At 47.6% G+C, this 24,202-nt stretch overlaps 1 protein-coding gene across 1 annotated transcript in view; it reads right to left on the reverse strand.

Annotated features, from left to right (window-relative positions):
- Positions 1-24,202, reverse strand: part of MYO10 (myosin X) — a 243,536-nt gene that overhangs the window by 121,041 nt on the left and 98,293 nt on the right. The window contains exons 4-10 of the mRNA XM_060191929.1: positions 24,166-24,202; positions 17,256-17,443; positions 10,284-10,418; positions 7,203-7,327; positions 4,937-4,950; positions 4,746-4,830; positions 2,546-2,649 (exon numbers count right to left, since the gene is read on the reverse strand). The exon at positions 24,166-24,202 is cut by the window's right edge and continues 122 nt beyond it. Coding sequence (XP_060047912.1) covers positions 2,546-2,649; positions 4,746-4,830; positions 4,937-4,950; positions 7,203-7,327; positions 10,284-10,418; positions 17,256-17,443; positions 24,166-24,202 — 688 coding nt within the window. The remainder of the gene's footprint in view (positions 1-2,545; positions 2,650-4,745; positions 4,831-4,936; positions 4,951-7,202; positions 7,328-10,283; positions 10,419-17,255; positions 17,444-24,165) is intronic.

The following is a 24,202-nucleotide window of genomic DNA, read 5'->3' on the forward strand; positions in this document are numbered from 1 at the left end:
GAGCCCCCGGCTCCCCACCTGCAGGGGAGTCGCTTCACAGGTGGTGAAACAGGTCTGCAGGTGTCTGTCTTTCTCTCCCCCTCTCTCTGTCTTCCCCTCCTCTCTCCATTTCTCTCTGTCCTGTCCAACAACGATGACATCGATAACAATAATAATAACTACAACAATAGAACAACAAGGGCAACAAAAGGGAATAAATAAATAAATAAATATTTTAAAAACAAAAAGAAAAGAAAAAAAATTTCATAGATAATGACAGAAGAGAAAATAAGCAGTTGGGGGAGATGGCTCAGTGAGGCCCTGGGTTCAATCCCTGGAACCACCACCTATACTGGAATAGTACTCTAGTTTCTCTTTCTCTGGTAAAATACAACAATCATATATATGAAAGTGAGAGCTTGAAATTATTACTGAAAATAACATGCTACAATAAATAAAAATGACACTGTTGACCTTAGTAGTCAACAGTATGTAGTCTTAGTATGAACAAGAACCCAGGTTCAAGCTCCTGGTCCCCACCTGAAGTGGGGGGTGGGGGGGGGGAAGATTCCCAAAGTTGCCTTGGAGTCACAAGAACAGATTCAGAAAATGCTGCCCCTAAATGATCAATAGAAGGAAATTAATTGTGCGAGGAATGTGTCCAGGACATGAGGGGAGCTATGCCTGGGGCATCCTGGTAGCCAGTGACTGTCAGTGCAGCACCTTTCACCATTCTTAGGCTTTCTTGCCTGCTAGTTACTGTCCACACTAATACACTTTGATAACAAATGCTTTGTTCTCTAACAAAGAATGAAAAGGAAAAAGAAAGGGAAAAATCTCACGAGTTTTGTCTGCCTCCATGTCAAAAAAAAAAAAAAAAAAGCATGACAATTTATCTATGCTATTTATGTGTATTCTGAGTATTCACAGAGTATTAATTCTAGCATGTTCCTATCAGCTAACATGAGGGTGTGTGTGAATGGAGAATGCTGGCATGGGAACAGTGACCAAAAGAAAACTGGGAAGGAAATTTTCTTTCCTTTTATTTTTTTAAAATTAAAAAAAAATATTTATTTACTTATTCCTTTTGTTGCCCATGTCTTATTGTTGCAATTATTATTATTGTTGTTATTGATGTCATCATTGTTGGATAGGACAGAGAGAAATGGAGAGAGGAGGGGAAGACAGAGAGGGGGAGAGAAAGACAGACACCTGCAGACCTGCTCCACTGCCTGTGAAGTGACTCCCCTGCAGGTGGGGAGCCAGGGGCTCGAACTGGGATCCTTATGCCAGTCCTTGCACTTTGTACCACCTGTGCTTAACCCTCTGTGCTACCACCCAACTCCCTTTTTTAAAATTCTTATTATCTTTATTTATTGGAAAGAGACAGCTAGAAATTGAGAGGACGGAAGGGGGGGATATGGAGAGAGACAGAGAGACACCTGCAGCACTGCTTCACCACTTGTGGAGCTTTCCCCCTGCAGGTGGGGGCTGGGGGGGGGGACTCGAACCTGGATCCTTGCACATTGTAACATGTGCACTTAACCAGGTGCGCCACCACCCAGCCCTCTCTTTCCTTTTTTGAAGACTTATTTTATTATTCATTTATTTATTTACGAATCCATTGCTCCTAGATGCCAGTTTTTCCTTTCCATTTTATTTGATAGGAGAGAAATTTAGAGGAGAGAGAGGGAGAAAGAGAGACAGACAGAGAGAGAGTGAGAGACAGAGAGAGACCTGCAGACCTGTTTCCCGGTTTGAGAAGTGTCCTCCTGCAGGTAGGGAGTGGGGGTCGAACCTGGGCCCTTGTGTGAGATAATAAATGCACTCAACTGAGCGCACCCCCGCCCAGTCTCCAAGCCTTATTTTACTTATTACAAATGAGAGGAAGAGATTTATAGTCAACTTTCTTCTTCTTCCTTCTTCTTCTCTTCCATTTCACCTGAGCTCAGCTCAGTTCTGGCAGGTGGTGGTGCTGGAGATTGAACCTGGCACCGCAGACCCTCAGGCACAAAAGTCTTCTTGAAGAATCATGATACTAGCTCCCCAGCCCGTATCAACTATCTCCTGAAGGAATGGCATCCTTTGAAGTTTCTTCTAGCTTGGAAAAGTTTTTATCATGATTTAGAACAAGAAGAAAGAACATATTCTTTTTTTTAAAAAAATTTTAAAAATATTTACTTATTTATTTTCCTTTTTGTTGCCCTTGTTGCTTTTTATTATTGTTGTAGTTGTTGTTGTTATTGATGTCATTGTTGTTGGATAGGACAGAGAGAAATGGAGAGAGGAGGGGAAGACAGAGGAGGGAGAGAAAGACAGACACCTGCAGACCTGCTTCACCTGTGAAGTGACTCCCCCACAGGTGGGGAGCCAGGGGCTTGAACCGGGATCCTTAGTCAGTCCATGCACTTAGCGCCACCTGTGCTTAACCCAGTGTGCTACAGCCTGATTTCCGAAAGAACCTATTCTTACAGGGCAGGAAAAATGTTTATGGGACAGGAAGAATCACTCCTGTTTTCATTCAATTTTTTTTTTTAAACAGAAAATGGAATCGGTCCCAACTTACAGTAACTTCCTGAAAGGATTCCTGGTCACTGATTGTCTTGTCTTTTACACATCCAGACTGATTCAAGTAGTGGTAGTCTTCTGGTACAGATAAATAAAACTCTTCTGAAAACAAACAAACAACAAAAAATAATGATCAGTACTTACCCTGTTAGGCTATGACAGAACCTAAGAGAGTGATCACTTTGTGATTTTAAAATTACACAGAAAATTCTGGAATCTTTAAAAAAAATTATTTATTTATTTATTTATTTATTTATCTATTTACTCCCTTTTGTTGCCCTTGTTGTTTTATTGTTGTAGTTATTATTGTTGTTGTCATTGTTGGATAGGACAGAGAGAAATGGAGAGAGGAGGGGAAGACAGAGAGGGGGAGAGAAAGACAGACACCTGCAGACCTGCTTCACCATACTTGAAGCAACCTCCTCCCCTGCAGGGGGGGAGCCGGGGGCTTGAACTGGGATCCTTACGCTGGTTCCTGCGCTTTGCACCACCTGAGCTACCACCTGACTCCCAAATTCTGGAATCTTATGCCCCACTCTGTACTAAGATTAAAACAAACAAACAAACAACCAAAAACAGAGTAGTTTATCTTTTCCCCTCCTTCTGTGACCAGAGAACTGTCAACTCTGACTCCTAGTGGTGTCCAGGATCAAACCTGGGGCATCCGGCTTGCTGGTTCTGTAAACTAGAGTCGCACTACCTCCCGCCTTCTTCTCCAGGCGTCTCCATCCTGCTGATCTCTCGCGAATGTCTGACCGGTCTGATGCCATCTTTGTGAGGCCTGTCTTTCACTATGCTTATTTCCACGTGGATACAGCTACTCTGGGAGAAGCCATGAGGTTGTGCAATCATGCTTCATGTGTTTGTTCACAGATACTCCACTTGAATAAAAGGTCTACCTTTCACAAGTGCTCCCTTTGGGAAAAGAGTTCTTTATTTATTAACTAATGAGCAGGAGAGAGGATCCCAGTCACTTTCAAAGCCAGCAACAAGCAGCTCCTGACAGCTTTCAACCTGATGCTGTTGACTGGCTATGGAAGAAGGGCAAACGCTAGAAGAAGAAGAAAGCAGGAGAGAGAACCAGAGCGTTGCTCGGGCACATAAGATGCTGGAGACTGAACTCAGGACCCCAGGACTGATGCTCGACCTGCCCAGCCTATTAAAAAAGTTCTCTGTTGTAGTCCGGGAAGTGGCACAGTGGATAAAGCATTAGATTCTCAGTTACGAGATCCTGAGTTCAATCCCTGGCAGCACATGTACCAGAGTGATGTCTGGTTCTATCTCTCTCTTCTCCTATCTTTCTCATTAGAAAATAAATAATATCAGTGGTGCAGCAGCGGACTTGGTAGAACATACATGTTACCATGCTTAAGGACCGAGGTTCAAGTCCCCGGTCCCCACGAAGGTGAAAAGCTTCACCTGTGGTGAAGCAGTACTGCAGGTGTTTCTCTCTCTCTCTCTCTCTCCTCTACCTCTTTGCCTATATCCAAAATGAAATAAAGCAAAAAATTTAAAAATAGATGAATTTTGAAATAAGCTGAACCCAGGTTCTTTTCTTGCTCTCATAAGTTTTGTTTCAACTGGTTTAAACATCAGGCAGGGGAGACAGCACCATGGTTCTGCAAAAGACGCATGTGGGGATCGGGCGGTAGCGCAGCGGGTTAAGCACATGTGCACGAAGTGCAAGGACCAGCATAAAGATGCCAGTTCGAGCCCCCGGCTCCCCACCTGCAGGGGAGGGGGTCGCTTCAAGGGTGGTGAAGCAGGTCTGCAGGTATCTGTCTTTCTCTCCTCCTCTCTTTATTTCTCTCTGTCCTATCCAACAACAACAGCAGCAATGACAACAATAATATGATGACAACAGCAAGGGTAGCAACAAAAATGGCCTCCAGGAGCAGTGGATTCATAGTGCAGGTACTGAGCCCCAGCAATAACCCTGGAGGCAAAAAAAAAAAAGACAGTCATGCTTGACTCTCTGAGGTCCTGGGTTCAATCCCCTGCACCACCATAAGCCAGAGCTGTGCATCGCCCTGGTGCTCTCAGTGTCTTTCCCTCTCTCCCTTTCATTCAGATAAAATAAAATATTAAAAAGAATATCAATGAAATGCAAAGAGATAACTTCTCATTTACTGATGTGTCTTAAAGGAGAAACGAAGTCTCTGATGCTGATATATCTCGGCTGGTCTCCATCCACTCACCTCTCTCTTTATGTTCCAGCCCTGCCAGCAGTGCATAGAATATGTGATAATTCCTCTCCCCCGGATTCTGTCTGACTACTCGGTTCTGTGGAGAGAAATCAGAGTCCGGCTCTAAGACAAGTTAGCACAAACTGAACATTTCCAGAAATGGTTATTGTGGCTGAAAAAGAGATCCCACTCCGCCTACTTACTTTTTCTAATAAATCTTCATGTGAAAAGCAATGGTGAGTCAAGGAACAAAAAAAGGATGGGACACCCTCCACCACCCCGCACCCCAAAATATATGTTTATTTACTATTGGATAGGGACAGAGAGAACTCCAGAGAGGGAAAGAGGCAGCGAGGCACCTGCAGCCCTGCTTCAACACTTGTGAGGCTTCCGCCTGCAGGTCGGGGGACCTGGGGTTTGAACCTGGGTCCTTGCACACTGGAAATGTGTGCGCTTAATCAGGTGCACCACTGCCTGGCCCCCTTCCACCAGCCCTTAATTTTCTCATCATTGCCACCCCAGTGATGACAATTTCTTATTCCTTTGTCACTGAGATTTCTCGTGTTGAAAGACAAGCAAACAAAGCCAAGGCTATTTGGACAGTCTGTCATAATATTTATGCAGAATGACATGGCTACATTCAGCACGGTCCTAGCAATATAATAATAACTTGACATCCCATTTCAGACACAGTCTATGGTGCTCCACGAGGGAGTAAGAACAGACAGAGCTGAATTCCAGTAGCGAACGTTGAGTATCTGCTGATGAATCCAATTTCTCAGGCTGGGGATGGGAGACAAGAATAGTGTGTTGGGAGTCGGTGGTAGCGCAGCAGGGTAAACACACGTGGTGTGAAGCGTAAGGACCGGTGTAAGGATCCCAGTTCGAGCCCCCGGCTCCCCACCTGCAGGGAAGTCGCTTCACAAGCGGTGAAGCAGGTCTGCAGGTGTCTGTCTTTTTCTCCCCCTCCTCTCTCCATTTCTCTCTGTCCTATCTAACAACGATGCTATCAATAACAACAATAACAAAAAATAACAAGGGGAAACAAAAGGGAAAATAAATATTTTAAAAAAACATTTCTGGAAAAAAAAGAATAGTGTGTTGTCTGGGAGATGACTAAGCTGCTGGAGGGGCTGACATGCTTGAGGATCCCAGTTACATCCCCAGCATTGCATGTAACTGAGTGGTGCCCTGGGCTCCTTCTTCCTCTCCCAGTGTGGAACTCTCTAACTATCTAAAATAAATAAAACAGATTTTGACACACATGAAAGAAACCTTTCATATTATCAATAAAAGGAAAAATAAAGGGGCCAGGTGGTAGCAGATCTGGTTGAGAGCACATGTTACCAGGCACAAGGAATCGGAGTTCGAGCCCCTGGTCCCCACCTGCAGGGAGGAAGCTTCACAAGTGGTGAAGCAGGTCTGCAGGTGTCTCTGTCTCTCTTCTTTTCTACTTCCTACTTCCCTCTCAATTTCTCTCTGTCTCCATTCAAAATAAATAAGTAAATCTTAAAGAAAGAAAGAGAAAGGAAGAAAGGAAGGAATGAAGGAAGAATAGAAGTGTGGTTCTTTACCAGCATAATTACAGACGACACTGAGCACTAATAAAGCAGTAACTAAATACCATAGAAAGAAATGCACCAGGAGTCAGGCAGTAGCGCAGCAGGTAAAGCGCACATGGCGCAAAGTGCAAGGGCCAGTGTAAGAATCCCGGTTCGAGCCCCCGGCTCCCCACTTACAGGGGAGTCACTTCACAGGCGGTGAAGCAGGTCTGCAGGTGTCTGTCTTTCTCTCCCCCTCTGTCTTCCCCTCCTCTCTCCATTTCTCTCTGTCCTATCCAACAACGATGACATCAATAGCAACAACAATAATAACTATAATAATAAAACAACAAGGGCAACAAAAGGAAAAATAAAAAAATTTTTTAAAAGAAAGTCTTTAAAAAAAAAAAAAGAGGAGAGAAAGAAATGCACCTCGTTGAGTGCACATGTTACAGTGTGCAAGGACCCAAGTTTGAGCCCCCGGTCCCCACCTGTAGGGGGGAAGCTTTGTGAGTGGTGAAGCAGTGCTGCAGGTGTCTCTCTGTCACCCCCTTCCCTCTCAATTTCTGGCTGTCTCTACTCAATAAAGATAATTAAAAAAAATTAAAAAACACACCACATTCTTCAGCTGCCCTTATGCTCAGCCAGAAGGGCTCCTGTGCAGTGGGGCCACCGGCTGAGTCTCTTGTGTCACCTTGTCTACGTGCCCCATGGCAAGGCCATCAAGGGATCCTAACAGAACTCCCCCCACCTCTGGAAGTCTGCTTTCAGGGAATGGGGCTCTGCCTCAGGGCAGAGTGGACAATGACATGTTGTGAACCCCAAACCAAGCTCCCAGCTGACGCCTCTTCCTCCTCCTGTTGACGGAACAGACTCACGGCCGGAAGAGCTCCCACTCAGGGAACCAAATGGAACCGAAATGGGATACAATCTACAATCTTCCCGCCCTGAATATTCCCCTTCTGGCAGATGTTCAGCTGCACGAACTTCCCGAAGCGACTGGAGTTGTTATTGTAGACGGTCTTTGCGTTGCCGAACGCCTCCATGATGGGGCTGCAGGACCAAAGGGCGAGAGGGTGAGTTTCCAACCCCAGGACACATGCTTCTCACACACGTCAATGCGCACGATTGCCAGAAAGATCAGAAGTCACAAACAGCGGCCGGGACAGTGCTGAGTCACACCAGAGCCAAGCCTGCAGGGCACACTGGCTACGATGAGGCCATCAGGCATCTCCACCCCCGAGAAGAGATCTCATGGCTGGAGAGCTCTCTTGGGCAGCAAAAAGAGCCCTTCACAGAGGGGTCGGGAGGTGGGGGTGGCTCAGCCCTGCACAGATTAACTGGGCTTCCATGCGCCAGCCAGCTACTACAAAGAAACGAGCCCTGCCACTAGACTTCTAGAAACTTCAGTGTGCCACCTCTCAAATCCCACTCATCACTGTGTGGCGGGGAAGGAGGGAAACTCATCAAACAATTTGGGTTTTGCTCCAAATGGATAAAGGGGTGAGATACTATTTCTGCCTCTGCAAAACCTTCTTCTATTGCAATTCCTGAAGCTTCCTCAAACTCTTATTGTGGGGACAGATTTCAAGACCTACCAGCACATATATATATTTTATTCCCCATACCTATGATAAAGCTTCATTTATTTAAACACTGTTTTTTTTTGCCTCCAGGGTTATTGCTGCATTATGAATCCACAACTCCTAGAGGCCATTTTCCCCCTTTTTGTTGCTACCCTTTGTTGTAATTATTATTGTTGTCATTGCTGCTGCTTCTTCTTCTAGCGTTTGCCATTGCTGCTGCTGTTGCTGGATAGGACAGAAAGAAATAAAGAGAGGAGGAGAGAAAGACAGACACCTGCAGACCTGCTTCACCACCTTTGAAGTGATCCCCCTGCAGGGGAGCCAGGGGCTCAAACTGGGATCCTTGCGCTCTGTGCAAGTGCGCTTAACCCACTGGGCTACCAGCACCCCTCCCCCGCCTTTTTTTTTTTTTTTTAACCAGAGCACTGCTCAGCTCTGGCTTATGGTGGGGGATTGAACCTGGGACTTTGGAGCCTCAGGCATGAGAGTTTCTTTGCATAACCATTATGCTATGTACTTCCGCCCTAAAACAGCAGATCATAAAAAAGCAAATAAAAACTAGGGCCCCGGTGACAGCACACTCAATTAAGCATACACGTCACCACATGCAAGAACCTAAGTTTGAGCCCCCCAGTCCCAACCTGCAGTGGGGACGCTTCTGACGTGGTGGAACAGCGCTGCAGGTGTCTCTTTCTCTCTCCCTCTTTTATCTCCTCCAGCCCTCTCAATTTTTTTTGTGTTCTATCAAGTAAAAAGAAAGAATAAAAAAAAAAAAAGGAAAACGAACGGCTGCTGAAATCAGTGGATTTGTTGTGTCAACACCAAGCCTCAGAAATAACCCTGGTGGGAGTCGGGCTGTAGCGCAGCGGGTTAAGCGCAGGTGGCGCAAAGCACAAGGACCGGCATAAGGATCCCGGTTCGAACCCCGGCTCCCCACCTGCAGGGGAGTCACTTCACAGGCGGTGAAGCAGGTCTGCAGGTGTCTATCTTTCTCTCCTGCTCCCTGTCTTCCCCTCCTCTCTCCGTTTCTCTCTGTCCTATCCAATGACGACAACAACAATAATAACTACAATAATAAAACAACCAGGGCAACAAAAGGGAATAAATAAATAAAATAAATATTAAAAAAAAGAAATAACCCTGGTGGTAATAAAAAAAAATTAATTAAAAAATTCAGTGTACAGGTACAGAAAAGGAAGGAGGAGCAAAGCAGAGACCCAAGCAGGTCTCCAGATGTAACCGCGGTGGCAGCTGAGTGACTCTGGAATAATCCTACTTGTTCCCTCTTTTGGGTGATGCTTGTATACATGCAGAAGCCTGGGTACTACCACTGAGCTACCTCCCCAGGTCCTGGACTACGTCTAAACAGCAGGGTCTGCAAAGTCTCCATCGATCCTAAAAGCTCATCAGGTGCAAGTCAGCACGAGGCAATAATGTCTTTAAAATAAAATGTCAGAGGGCGACTTTTTCAAAAGTCTAGAGGCTCCTAGACACTGGACAGAGTGCTGAACTTGCTCCCTGGCAGATTCAGAATAGCCCATTGCTCTCAAAAGCTGTGTGTGTTAGGCTGGGAATAGCTCAACATAACTACATAATGGTTAAGTCAAAAGACTGTCGTGTCTGAGGCTCTGAGATCCCAGGTTCAATCCCCAGCACCACCAAAAGCCGGAGCTGAGCCGGGCTCTGATAAAAATAATAAAATACAACATTGTTAGAAAAGAAAAAAAAAAAAGAAAAGGAAAGAGTGAGGGGAAGGGTTGAGTAGGGGATAGATATCAGGATACATCCTCTTAGTCAAAGAGGAGTTTTCTGCTGATGGCAAGGTCCCCCGAAGGCTACACCTGGACCATGTGGTAGAAAGAAGCTGCTGACAGGTCCCTTCAGAATCTCTTTTCAGGGTGCTGGGCAGTGGAGCACTCGGTTAAACACACATAATACTAAGCACAAGGACCCACACAGGGATCCGGGTTCGAGCCCCCGTTCTCCACCTGTGGGGGAGTGAGGAATCACTTCACAAGTGGTGAAGCAGGTCTGCAGGTAGACGTCTGTCTTTCTCTCTCCCTCTCAATTTCTCTCTGTCTATCCAATAAAATGGAAAAAATAGCCTCCAGGAGCAGTGGATTCATAGTGCAGGCACCGAGCTCCAGCAATAACCCTGGAGGCAAAAAACCAAAACAAACAAACAAACAAACAAAAAACCAGAGTCTCCTCCAAACCCAACCTGGCCAATGCCAGGAGCAGACCTGACTGGAAGCTGTTCCTCAGGGCACCGGAAATCCCCCCATGCACATTGAGATTTCTGCTCAAGGCATCAGGAGAGGCAAGAGAAAGAGAAACCGCAACCCTCCCACCCTCCCTCCTTCTCTCCTACAAGTGGCACCTCTGAGGAATAAGGGAACGAGAAAACACGAGAAAAGAAATACCTGCTTTCCAGAATGGCCTGCTCCACACAGGACGTCTGCTCCTTCAAGGTCAGCTCCAGAGACTGCTGGCTGATGGCTGACAAGAACTTGAGGATCAGCTTCGTGCTTTCAGTCTTCCCCGCACCACTTTCCCCGCTGGAAGACAAAAAAGGCAGAAGTGTGTGCTGCTGAGGAGACTGAAAGGCTGAAGAGCTGAAGGCTGGCCTCAAGAACTGAGTACCACACTAGAAACAGACCTACCCTACAACCCGGCAATTTCCCCCCTGGGGTTTTACCCAACAGAAACAGAAACACTTATCATCCTCTCCTTTGCACGCTCTTGGATGAAACTTGAAGACACCATTTTAAGTGAGATAAGCCAAAAAGGGTAGGACAAATAGCCAATGATCTCACTTATTAGCGGGACTTAAGGAATAGCGACAGGGAGGGAGAGCACAAAAATGTGGACTCAACATGGTGTCTTGTTGCACCAAAGCAAAGGACTCTGTGGAGGGAAGGAGGGGGAGTGAGGGTCAAAAGAGAACTTTGGGAGCCCCGTGCATAATGAAATGATCCTCGTGCCTATGACTGCACTGGGAAGCATAAAGAAGAAGATTAAAGAAAAGAGAACCGTGGTCCGGGAGGTGGCGCAGTGGATAAAGTGTTGGACTCTCAAGCTATGAGGTCCCGAGTTCAATCCCCAGCAGCACATGTACCAGAGTGATGTCTGTTTCTTTCTTTCTCTCTCTCTCTCTCTCTCTCACTCTCCCCTTATCCCTCTCATTAATAAAAAAATAAATTAAATTTAAAAAAAAGAGAGAGAGAAGCGAGTTTGAGAGAAGTAGAAGCTCTTTCTTGTGTTGGCTGTGCTGTTTCTGGGTTTTGTTTGTTTATTGTTTTTACTGGGACTTCACTCTGTTTCAGAGAAAGAGACAGGCAGAGAGGGACACTATAGCACGTAAGAATCCTCCACTGTGGTGGGGGCTGGGTTTGAACCTGAACTTGTGCCTATGGCTATCTGGGTGAGCTATCTGCCTCATTTCTGCTTCTACAGAACCCTCTTGCTGGCATGTGAAACAGACAGCAAGATCTTTGTTAAGTGAGGATATAAACAGACAGAAAGGCTTCTTTTTCTTTTTAAAAATATTTTTCTTAATTGCGTAGAGAAATAGAGAAGGGGGAGGTAGAGAGGGAAGAGAAAGAGGTCAGGAGAGGTCTGGAGGGAGAAACACAACTATTTCTATGTGAAGCACCTAGTTAAAAGTACACATTACAGTGTATAAGGAGCAGGGTTCAAGCCCCCGCTCCCCACTTGAAGTGGGGGGAGGTTCACAAGCAGTGAAGCAGGGCTGCAGACATGTTAAATGAGAGAAACACTAATCTCTAAGAGTCCTGCCCAGAAACTTCTTTCCTGGTTCCAAAGAAAGGTCTCCACAGGAATGATTGACAGGCAGTAAGTCATCGTGTCCACCAGGGGGCAGTGTTGCCAGAGGAATGCTATGGGAGTGTACCCCGTTTTCTCTTGATTTTTTTTAAAACCTTTCCTTGTCTCCTTAAAAAAATTTTTTTTTATTATATGGAACAGAGAGAAATTGAGAGAGGAGGGGGAGACAGAGGGGGCAGACACCTGCAGACCTGCTTACCACTTGTGAAGTGACCAGCACCCCCCCCCACACACACACACACCGGAGGTGGAGAGCTGGGGCTCGAACCGGGTTGTGCTTCATACTAAGTGCGCCTAACCTGGTGCGCCACCGCCCAACCCCCTCTTTTTTAAAAAATAGTATTATTTATTTTTATTGTTGGATACAGACAGAGAGAAACTGAGAGGGAAGGGGGAGACAGAGACACCTGCAGCCCTGCTCCACCGCATGTGTGAAGCTTTCCCCTGGCAGGTGGGGACCAAGGTCTTGAACCTGAGTCCTTGTGCATTGTAATGTGAGCGCTTACCCACGTGTGCCACCGGCTGGTCCCTCTCTTTGATTTTTATGTTTAATTTTCACTTAATTCCCACAGCCTCAGCCTATACTAAAAGAAAAGAAGGAGGCGGAGGAGGAGGAGAAATTTTTAAAAGTCTGTTGAAGAGCTTAAAAACCAACAGATCTCTGAATGCAGAAGCTCTTCCTGACTCCATTTCCTGAGTTAAGTTAGAGAGTCCATACTAGCCTTATACAGTGGAAGCTTTCTGTCTGGGGTTCTCTTCCATCCTTTCTTCTTAAATCCCCCACTTTGATGGGCACAGAAGTGCCAACCCCCTTCCGTTTCAGCACATGCGAACACCCACACACTGATTTCAATTAGTTTCTCTCTCTTCCTCAGCTATTTGTCTAGCAAGTGAGGTATTAGTCATCCTCTCCCTTTCTCACTCCATCTAAAAAAAAGACACAAGCAAGGATCAATATTTTGGTGGCCAAGTAAAAACAACAATTAAAAAAAAAAATCTATGTTGCTGAAGAACAGACCATTTTTCTTTACGGAGATGAACTCTCTTTCTGTCTTTCTGTTTATCTTATTCAATTCCATTCTATGTACTGAATTAGAGCCCTACAATGCTAGCTTCCTGGCTTCTGTGAAGTAAGTCATCCAGAAGACACAAAAACAGTGCTTTTGAGAGAGAGAAAGAAAGAAAGAAGCAGAGAAAGAAAAGAAGAAAAGGAAAGAAAAATGGCAACCAGGAACAGAGTAGATAGGCAGGCACCAAACCCCAGTAATAACCCTCATACCAATAAAATAAAATAAAAAAGTGTTTCTAAGCACAAGGCAAGTGACTTCAGTAGTAGAAACAGCACTCACTCTTTTTTTAAGTTTGTTTATTTATTGATTTTGGATAGAGATGGAGAAATCGAGAGGGGAGGCGAGACAGAGACGCCTGAAGCACTGCTTCACTACTTGGGAAGCTTTCCTCCTGCAGGTGGGGATCTGGGGCTTGAACTCAGGTCCTTGCACATTGTAACAGTGTCACCTTCTGCTCCCAGGCATGTATTTTTATACGACCTTCCTTTAAGGTGAAGAAGATTAGAATCTGTAGCGGCCCTAAAGTGTCCCTCCTTTTGAGAAAAGGCAGGAGAGAGATGGGAAGGAGGGGAGGAGGAGGAGGAGGAGAGAGTGGAGAAGGAAAGAGACAAAAGGAAGGAACACAGAGAAAGAAGGGATAAGTAAGGGGAGAGAGGGAAAGGAGGGAAGGAGAGAGGAAGAAAAAGATGGAGAGAGAGGTAGGGAGAGAAAGAGAGAAAAGAAAGAATAAAAAGGACATCAGGAGATGGGCAGTGACACATTTCTAGTTGAGCCCACGAGTCGCAACGCACAAGGACCTGGGTTCAAGTCCCCAGTCTCCACCTGCAGGGAGAAAGTTTCACGAGTGAAGCAGGTCTCCAGATGTCTCTGTGTCTTTCCCCCTCACTACCCCCCCCAATCCCTCTTGATGTCTCTCTGTCTCTAAGAAATAAATGATAAAGAAGTAAAATAGATATTTTTAAACTGACAAAAAAAGAGCACTGTTCCATGGCTCTTGCTCACACAGCCGTTCCTTGAACGACCCCATTTTATTAGAAGGTTGGTAAGAGACACAAACACTAATAAACAAACCCCAGGCTGATTAGGGGCCACTAAGCCCATCTTCGAGCACCTGCTGTCCATCTACACAGCGGCCATTCCAAGATGAGGTCCCTGAGGACCTCCTCGGCTTCTGTGACAAAAGGCAGGACCCATGCTACTGGGGCGGGGGGCAGAAGTGGGGGGCTGCCAGAGAGAAAACCATTTCCTTAGCATGATGCCAACAGAGAGCTACCAGAAGGTTCCAGCAATTTAATACCTTGACAGACCAACAGGTGGGGCATGTGCTTTGTGTGTTTGTGTACATATAGTTTAGCTTTGAGCCCTGGCACCAAATGGTGGTGTCACAGCACCAGGAGAAGCTCTGACGCTGTCATCTCTCTCTCTTTGAAAATAAGAGGGTATGGGAGGGAGGAGAGAAAACCAGAGTAGTGAAAACTGTATACATGGGAGCCTCCTGCATACCTTCCTCCACCCAATAAATGTTCACCCATGATTTCTTGCCCAGGGTGAGAGAACCTTTCACACAAGGTCGCCCCTCCCTGAGAGCAGGACTGATTTCTCTGCCTTGGGCGGCTGGTCTGCTTGTCATCAGCTGGGAAAGGAGGTCTCTCAAGGTGGCTGCCCCCAGTCACCTGCCTAGGACTAGGATCAGGCAGGTAAGTTTGTCTGTCTGTCTGTCTGTCCATCTGTCTCACTGGGAGTCCCTAGTCAGTCTGAAACTGAGAGGGGATGCTGAGCGCCACCTGAATAGGATTTGGGGACGTTATGAGCATATGGCCTATGGCTGAGGAACGTCATTAGCATACGTGCTGGCATCAGCAGCCGGAAGTCAGGTTCCTTGATCAGGTTCCTTGATCGGCTCCCTCACTTCCTGTGCAGCTCATGGCTGCTCCTCCCGGGCCTGTCCACATGGACTCCGGTAACTAACTCGTGGCCTCAGGGCCCGGCTGCTCTTGTATTTGCCACTTTGCCGACTTAAGCAATATTCCGTGCCGCCATGTAGTAAACTTGATTACTTAAACTTGTGCCAAGCCACGGCCCTGAACTCTTTATTTATTTTTAATTACTATACTGGGAAGATAGCATCAGGGTTCTGCAAAAGACTTTCATGCCGGAGGCGCTGAGGTCCCAGGTTCAATCCCCGGCACCACCACAAGCCAGTGCTGAGCAGGACTCTGGACTGTCAGTCTCTCTCATTTTCTTTAGTTTGTTATCTTTATTTATTTACTGATTTATTGGATAGAGACAGAAATTGAGAGGAAAAGGGGTGATAGACAGAGAGACACCTGCAGCCCTGTTTCACCCCTTGTGAAACCTCCCCCCTGCAGGTGGGGACGGGGGGGGGCTCGAACCCGGGTCTTGGAGCACTGTGACACATGCGCTCAACCAGGTGCCACCACCCGGGCCCCCTCTCTCTCACTAAAAGTTAATAATAAAGAAAAGAAAAAGGGAGTCGGGCGGTAGTGCAGCGGGTTAAGCGTGGGTGGCGCAAAGCTCAAGGACCAGCATAAGGATCGCAGTTCGAGCCCCGGCTCCCCACCTGCAGGGGAGTCGCTTCACAGGCGGTGAGGCAGGTCTGCAGGTGTCTGTCTTTCTCTCCCCCTCTCTGTCTTCCTCTCCTTTCTCCATTTCTCTCTGTCCTATCCAACAATGACAACATCAATAACAACAACAATAATAACTACAATAAAACAAGGGCAACAAAAGGGAAACAAATAAATAAAAATAAAGAAAAGAAACCAGGAGAGGGGTGATTTCCCTAACGTCCTTCCCTCCTTCCCTCCCTGGAGAGATGGCGACAGTGGTTTTGCCACTGAACGGAGGCTGGCGCCTCTCTGCAGCGGCTTTGAGCTCTGCCCGGATTCGCAGCTGTCACTGAGCCAGGGAGGAGGAGAGGACAAGGCCGAGAACCGAGGCGCCATGGAAACCACCCAGCACCCAGCACCCGCGCTCTGGGGAGTGTGTGTGTGTGTGTGGGGGGGGGGGGGCTGGGGCCCAGGTCATGCTGGTGGGAAACCTTGGGTGGGGCGAGTGTGTCCTGCAGACATCTGCGGCGGGAGGTGAGAAACCGGCCCCTGTGTCAACATCAGAGTAGACCAGTAATCCCCCAATAAAACGATAAAAGAAAATGAAGCCGCTCCAGTACGTGGCACTGAAATATAGGTCATGAGGCCAATTTAATCCCTTAGTCACAGCTCAGAAATGTCCAGAAAGAGAGGCTGGGTGGTGGCGCACCTGGTGGGGCGCACATGTTACGGTGACCAAAAAGCCGGGTTCAAGCCCTCACCCCTCCACCTGCGGGGGGGGGGGAGCTCGCTCACTCTCCCCCTCCTCTCAATTTCTATCTATCCAATAAATAAATAAAACATAAAAAAAAGAAGTATCCTAAAAGAAACAGACTGCTTTTTGAAAAAGCCAATTCCTGCTAATTGAGATAAAGGTTTTGCCGGTGGGGCCCTAGAGAGAGTAATAAATGAATAAGATGGTGTCTTGGCAGAGGAGGCAGCATCGTGGTTCTGCAATAGACTTTCCTGCCTGAGGCTCCTAGGTCCCAGGTTCAGTCTCAGGCACCATGAGCCAGAGCTGAGCAGGGCTCTGGAAAGAGGGATGGAGACAGAGGAGGAGAGAGGGAAGGAGGAGGAAGGAGAGGAACAGAGAGGGGAAGGAAAAGAGAAGGGAGAGGGAGGAGAGGAAGAGGAGCATGGAGAGGAAGAGGGAGGAGAGGCAGGAAGGAGGAAGAGAAGGGGAGGAGGAGTAGGAGGAGGAGGTTCTCGTGGGGTTGGGGTTCCTGTGGCAGAGGATGCTGATGGAGATGGTGGTTGGTCCTGACTGTCCCCGCCTGCCCAGGTTGCCTCACCTGGCCCTGCACACTGTGCCCTGTGCGCTCTGTCCTGTCTCTGAGCTGTCTCCTCTGCAAGCTGGCTGCCCCGGTCCCCTGCCCTAGCTGTCCCCTGCCTCCCCCTGCACGCTGCTCTCCCCCTACCCGTCCCCTGCCCTAGCTGTCCCCTGCCTCCCCCTGCACGCTGCTCCCCCCCTACCTGTCCCCCTGCATGCTGCCCCCCCGCCCTAGCTGTCCCCTGCCTCCCCCTGCCTTAGCTGTCCCCTGCCTCCCCCTGCACGCTGCCCCCCGCCCTACCTGTCCCCTGCCCTAGCTGTCCCCTGCCTCCCTCTGCACGCTGCCCCCGCCCTACCTGTCCCCTGCCTCCCCCTGCACGCTGCCCCCACCCTAGCTGTCCCCTGCCTCCCCCTGCACGCTGCCCCCTGCCCCAGCCTCCCCCTGCACACTGCCCCCTGCACGCTGCCCCCCGCCCCCCCCTGCACACTGCCCCCTGCCCTAGCTGTCCCCTGTCCCCAGCCTCCCCCTGCACGCAGCCCCCTGCCCCAGCTGCCCCTAGCTGTCCCCTGCCCCAGCCTCCCCCTCTGGCCCTGCCCGCTCACCTGATGAGCACACACTGGTTGTCGTGTCGCCTCCACAGGCAGCGGTAACACTCGTTGGCGACAGCAAAGATGTGGGGGGGCAGCTCGCCCAGGTGGCATCTGCTGTAGCGCTCCATGGTGGCGCGCTCGTACAGCCCGCCGATGGGCTTGTAGGGGTTCACCGAGGCGATGATGGAGCCGATGTAGGTCTGCGGAAGGCACGGGGACACAGGTGACGTGGGGCGCTGGGGGGCGGCGGGCTGGGAGGGGCGGGGCGGGGCGCAGGGCGATGCGTGTGTCCAGCGGCAGGGGGCGCGCAGGCCGGGGACCACCAGGTGTGGGGCTCGCACCCTGCAGGTGCACCGGGTGCCCCCCAGGCGCACGCGTCTCCCACATGCTGCAAAACCGAGGCGTGTGGCACCCAGGAGTCACTACCGAGAGGAGGAAGGAGCCGGGGAGGAAGCAGCCCAGACTCCAACCGCATCCTACTGCACCAAAGCAAAGCACTGGGGAAGGAGGGCTGGCGAGGGGTGGGGGGCTTTGGGGTGTTGGGACCTCAGCTGGGAACGACAGTGACTGGCGGACACTTATCACAGGGAGGTGAAGCCGTACTCGCGTCAGTAACTGTAATGTGACCATCAAGTCCCCAAGAAAATAAGAAGAAAAAACCCCAACACCGGACAGGGACCTGTCTGGGGGAGCAGAAAGGCTTTGCGTCCTCAGCTTCCTTCTAGAACCACGAGCACATTCTGGGGGTAGATTATGATTATGTCCGTGTGATCCTGTCAGTTATTTTGTGTATTATGAATATCGCATATTTAATTCTGCTTATTGCCACCAGAGTTATCATTGGGGCTTGGTGGTGGCACTAAGAATCCATTGCTCCCAGCGGCCATTTTTTCCCTTGTCTATTTTATTTAATAGGACAGAGAGAGATTGAGAGGGAAGCGGGAGATAGAGACAGAGAGGTAAAGAGAGACACGTGAGGGACGGCCTGTTTCACCACCCCACTCGTGAAGTGTCCCCCCTGAAGGAGGGGGGACTCCCTGATATTTGCATTTTTAATTGCTCTATTTATTTATTTTTACCCTTCTAAAATACTAGAATATTATGTTAAATATAATAAATATTCTATTTTAAATGATGATAGGATATTCCTAGAGATATTAAACATAAACAAAATTGTTATTTTATTATTACCTTTTGTTCTTATTGTATTTCTTATATCATTTAGTTGATTTCTTTTCAGAGTGTCAAAGACGGAGCCCAGGACCTTACATACGCAAGGCCTGCAGTCTATCCCTGAACTACACCTCTATGTCTTGTACTGAGTTGTACACTTAAAACCAGAATGGAGGCGGCTGGGGAGATAACACAATGGTTCTGCAAAGACTTTCATGAGGCTCTGAGGCCCGGGGTTCAATCCCCAGCCCCACCAAATATCTCTGTACCTCTCTCCCTCTCCCCTCCTCTTTCCCTCTGCCTCTCCCTCTCCACTCATTAAAAATAAAATAATTATTTAAAACTCTGGGGGATTCGGGTGGTAATGCAGCGAGTCAAGCGCAGGTGGCACAAAGCGCAAGGACTGGCAAGGATCCTGGTTCGAGCCCCCAGCTCCCCACCTGCTGGGGAGTCGCTTCACAGGTGGTGCAGGTCTGCAGGTGTCTATCTTTCTCTCCCCCTCTCTGTCTTCCCCTCCTCTCTCCATTTCTCTCTGTCCTATCTAACAATGATAACATCAATAACAACAACAATTAAAAAAATAATAAGGGTGGTCCGGGAGGTGGCGCATTGATAAAGCTTTGGACTCTCAAGCATGAGGTCCCAAGTTCGATCCCTGGCAGCACATGTGCCAGAGTGATGTCTGGTTCTTTCTCTCTCATCCTGTCTTTCTCATAAATAAACAAAAAAATCTTTAAAAAAAAAATAACAAGGGCAACAAAAGGGATAATAAACAAATATTTTAAAAAAGCTAAAAAAAAAAAAACAGAATGGAAGCTTGGGGATAGCTCACTAAGCAGAGTGTTTCACTGTGTGTGGGGCGCAGGGTTTGACTCCTGGCACCACATAGGAGGGCCAAGGGAGGTGCATAGATGGTAGAGCAGGGCTCAGCTCTCTCCCTTTCTCATGCTAAAGACATAGAATTTTTAAAAACGGCGCAGGAGGTTGCTCAGTCATATTCACACGCGCATGTGTGAGACCCGAGATACTAAAAAAACCTCAAGTGCGTGGCGCACTTGCTAGAGCACACAACATTACATGTTCAAGGACTCAGGTGGGCACAAGTGACACACGTGTAGAGTGGTCCAGGTGGAAGCAGGAGGCCCCCCCGTTCAGTCCTTGGCACTGTGTATGTCAGAGTACTGCTCTGGTTTGCTTGTCTGTCTCTTGTGAAATAAATAAAAACAAATCTCACAAATAAGTCTAAATGGAGTTTTCCAGTATGCTCCGTATCCCCCCCATAAATGCCTATTCAAACCCTAACCCCTCTGACCCCCCGAGATGTGGCCCTAGGTGGGTCCCAACACAGTCCAAATGATGGCCTTAGAGGAAGAAATGTGGGTTCACCAAGGGACAGCTGAGGTGTCCTTGAATTGACAAACCAGAGTGAGGACAATAGATCAATAGGAGGACTCAGTTGAAAGCAGCCTCACTAGGTCCTGATCTTGGACCTCGCCCTCTGGAACCATGGAAGTCAGTAATTTTAGTGTAAGGGCCCAGGTTCGAGCCCAGCCCCACCACACTGAAGGAAGCTTTGGTCCTGTGGTCTCTTTCTCTTTCCCTTTCTCTCTGTGGAGCTTCCTTCCCCTGGTGCCAGTTCAGTAACACATGTAAGCACCATGGACAGCGCGGGGGGGGGGGTGGAGAACCCCATGAAAGGTGGAGGGGTACGATAGTGTCTCTTCTTCCTTCCATCTCTTATGCCTCTCCCCTCTCTCTAAAATAAAGTGAAAAAGCTGATCCAAGGAGATTATTCAGCAATAGTGTCCTATGTGCAGGAGGAGGTCCCAAGTTGATTCCCTAGTGCTGTCTAGCACTACACACACACACACTCACGCACACACTCACGCACGCACGCACGCACGCACGCATGCATGCACGTGCTGGACACATGGGCCTCTCACACAGGCAGGGTCTGACACTGTTTTCATCATATGGGAGTTCAGATTCCCCCAGAACCAACAGCCTAGTAGTCATTTTAATGACTTCTCAGAAATAGAAAGTACATTCTATTTCGAAGCACATAAAACAAAACAAATGAAAAAAACATCTTTTCCTTTCTGAAGTCAGGAAAGTTCCACAGAGCTCCCCCCAACTACATCTCCTTTGTTCATCTTATAATGAGGAACAGCTGCTGCTTCTGTGGTCTTCAAGTGCTGAGAGAAAAGTCACTGACTTTCTCTATCCAGCTGCTAGCGAGGCAAGGTTCTCCCAGGGTGTGCGGTAGGCAGACACTTCTTTGTTGTTTTCACAGCCAGAAATTTGCATATATGCATTTTCACCACTCCTGGGCTTAGGTTTTCAGTCAGGGAACAGCATGTTGGATATAATTTGGAACATCCAACTTCTCAACTCCCAAGACTCAAGATCACTGAGAAAACTGAGCATACATGGTCAAGCCCCAGGTCCCCACGTGGGAGAGAGTGCAATGGGCAAGCTTCATGAGCGGTGGAGCAGTGCTGCGGGGGTTCTCTCCTCTCTCCGTTTTTAATGTATTTTTTTTCACATGTGCATCAGTGATTCCTTTGAAGACAACTTTGTTTCATTTTTAAAAAAATAGATCTTTGAAAAAAAGATTTTGAGAGAGAGAGATACACAGAGAAAGACCAAAACACTGCTTGACTCTAGCTTATGGTGGTACTGGGGACTGAACCTGGGACTTCAGAGCCCCAGGCATGGAAGTCTTTCACAGGACCATCATGCTATCTCCATAGCCCCTCTCTTTCTAGCTCCCCACCACCACCTCTCACTTGATATAAAAAGAAGAAAGGAACACACACACACACACACACACACACACACACACACACACACGAGAGAGAGAGAGAGAGAGAGAGAGAACTGGCAGAATCATGTAGAAGTCTGAGCCCCAGTGACAACCTTTGTGTCAAAGAGAAAGAAGGAAAGAAAGAGGGAGGGAGGGAGGAGGGGAGGAAAGGAGAACGTGAGGTTCCCACAGAGTATGGGGGTGGGAGGCTCAACCCGGGGTTCTCATGCATGGTGTGATTCGAGCTCTACAGACTAAGTCAGGAGCTATGCAACTGGGCTTATTTATTTATTTCCCTTGTTGTCAAGGGCTGTGGCTGGGACTCAGTGTGTACATGACCACTGCTTCAGGTGGCCATTCTTCATTCCTCCTCCTTTTTTTTTTTTTTTTGCAGAGAGATAGAAAATTGAGAGGGAAAGGGAAGATGGGGAGAAAGAGACACCTGCAGCCTTGCTTCACCGCTGGTGAAGCTCCCTGCTGCAGGTGGGGACCGGAGGCTTGAACCCAGGTCCTTGTGCATGGTAATGTGCGTGCTCAAGCAGGTGTACCACTGCCTGGCCCCCAGTGTGTGTGTGTAAAATGGGGGGGGGGGCTGGGAATTAAGGGCTGTCGGGAAAGTCATGACGCCTCCTTGCACAGAAGAACTTAGAAAAATACAACAAGAGGGGGTCGGGTGGTAGCGCAGCGGGTTAAGTGCACATGGCGCAAAGCACAAGGACAGGCGTAGGGATCCCGGTTCGAGCCTCCAGCAGGGGGGTCGCGTTGCAAGTGGTGAAGCAGGTTTGTAGGTGCCTGTCTATCTCTCTGCCTCCCCCCCTCTCGATTTGTCTCTGTCCTATCCAACAACAATGACAACAATAACAATAATAACCACCACAACAAGGGCAACAAAAGGGGAAAAAAGGGGTTGGGGGGAAGCAAGTATAGCAAATGTCTCTGTCTCTCTCCCTCTTTATCTTTCCCTCCCCTCTCAATTTCTCTCTATTCTATAAAACAACAACAACAACAACAAAAGGTAAAAATGGCTGCCAGGAGAAATAGATTTATTGTGCAGGCATGGGGCCCCAATGATAACCCTGGTGACAATAAACAAACAAATAAATTTAAAAAATGTAGCTCTAAAAGAACAGAAATCACTGGAGTGGGGAGACAGCATAAGGGTTATTAACAAAAAAAAAAAAAAAAAAAAGATTCCTCTCCTTCCTGAAGTTCCAAAGTCCCATGTTCAATCCCCTGCTCCACCAGAAGCCAGACTCAGCAGTGTACTGGCCGACAAAATGATAGTCAAAATGATTTCTATAAAAAAGAAATTATTAGCTAAATTTTTTTTTTTTGAGAAAGAAAGGAGGGATGATGGACAGAGTGGAGAGAGTGAGAAAGTCACCCAAACATAGCTCCACCACCCGTGGTGCTCCCAGGTGGTGCTGGGTCTCGAACCCAGGTCTCATGCACGGGGAGGAATATGCATCCCAGCCAGTGGACCATCTCCTGACCCCAGAACAAAGTTGTTTTTCTCTCTCCCTCTATCTCTCCCCTACTCCCAGTTCTGGCCCTCTTTACCCAATAAATAAATACATAAATAAATGTAATAAAAATGTAAATGTGCCTTGAAAAATTCATGTGAAGTGAAATAAGTCAGAAACAGAAGGATGAATATGGGATGATCTCACTCTCAGGCAAAAGTTGAAAAACAAGATCAGAAGAGAAAACACAAGTAGAACCTGAACTGGAGTTGGCGTATTACACCAAAGTAAAAGACTCTGGTCTGGGGTGTGTGTGGGGGAGAATACAGGTCCAAGAAGGATGACAGAGGACCTAGTGGGGGTTGTATTGTTAAATGGAAAACTGGGAAATGTTATGTATGTACAAACTATTGTATTTACTGTCGAATGTAAAACATTAATTCCCCAATAAAGAAATAAAAAAATGTGAATGTGGTCTTGACATGAAAAATAAATGTATATAGATAGTGTGGCTTACTGACATTTTACTTACATGAAAGTGTAAGTTGTTTACTCTAAAAAATTTGTAAGCCAACAAAACAACTCGCTTGAATAGTGTGCTGTTTTGCCATGTGTGAGACCCAGGTTTCTGTCTGGCCACCACCACATTGAAGGAAGCTTCAGTGCTATGGTCTGCATCTCTCTCTCTCTCTCTCTCTCTCTCTCTCTGTGTCCCTTTCTCTAACTTGAGAAAAAAAAATCTTGCAAATAATTAAAAAATATTTTAATTCTTTTTTTTAAATTATCTTTATTTATTGGATAGAAACAGCCAGAAATTGAGAGGGGAGGGGGTGATAGAGAAGGTAAGAGCTAGAGAGACACCTGCAGCCCTGCTTCACCACTTGCAAAGTTTTTCCCCATGCAGATGGGGAATGGGGGCTTGAACTTGGGTCCTTGAGCATTGTAACATATGTGCTCAAGCAGGTGCGCCACCACCCAGCCCCAGCAAATAATTTTTTAAACGTATGCAAGCAATCAGTCTCAACAGCTAATACACTGGAGGTATTTCACTGTCCAAAAGTGGTAATAAAAGAAATGGTTTATAAATCTCATTGTACAGTTCATCCACAGAGGGGCAGACAGGGCAGTTGTTAACAGACACCTCCTTTTTCACTGCAAATAGCAAGATGGGGGTCTCTCTCTCTGGAATCTAACTAGCCCTCTGGCTGAGCTCCAGAAACTCCCAGGCAGAACGCACCACCCCAAGGAGGAACAGGGTCGAATTATCATCAGAGGTACAATGATTCTGGCTAATGAAAGAGAGTATGATTGATGCAACCGTGTTTGGAACTTGGCAGAACACCTGAGAACACAGCTCTGCTTCTCCAGGACCCTCGAATTCACGCAGGAAATTTTCAACATGAACAAAACATCAATATTGGCTGAGCCTGTCGGTCAGGGTGGGGGCTTGTGCCAGGGGAGCTGTGGAGTGGGCACTCACATAGATCTGACTCCTCGTGTAGCGCTGGTAGAGGTTG

This window comes from Erinaceus europaeus, chromosome 5 (assembly GCF_950295315.1).
Source record: "Erinaceus europaeus chromosome 5, mEriEur2.1, whole genome shotgun sequence".
NCBI lineage: Eukaryota > Metazoa > Chordata > Mammalia > Eulipotyphla > Erinaceidae > Erinaceus > Erinaceus europaeus.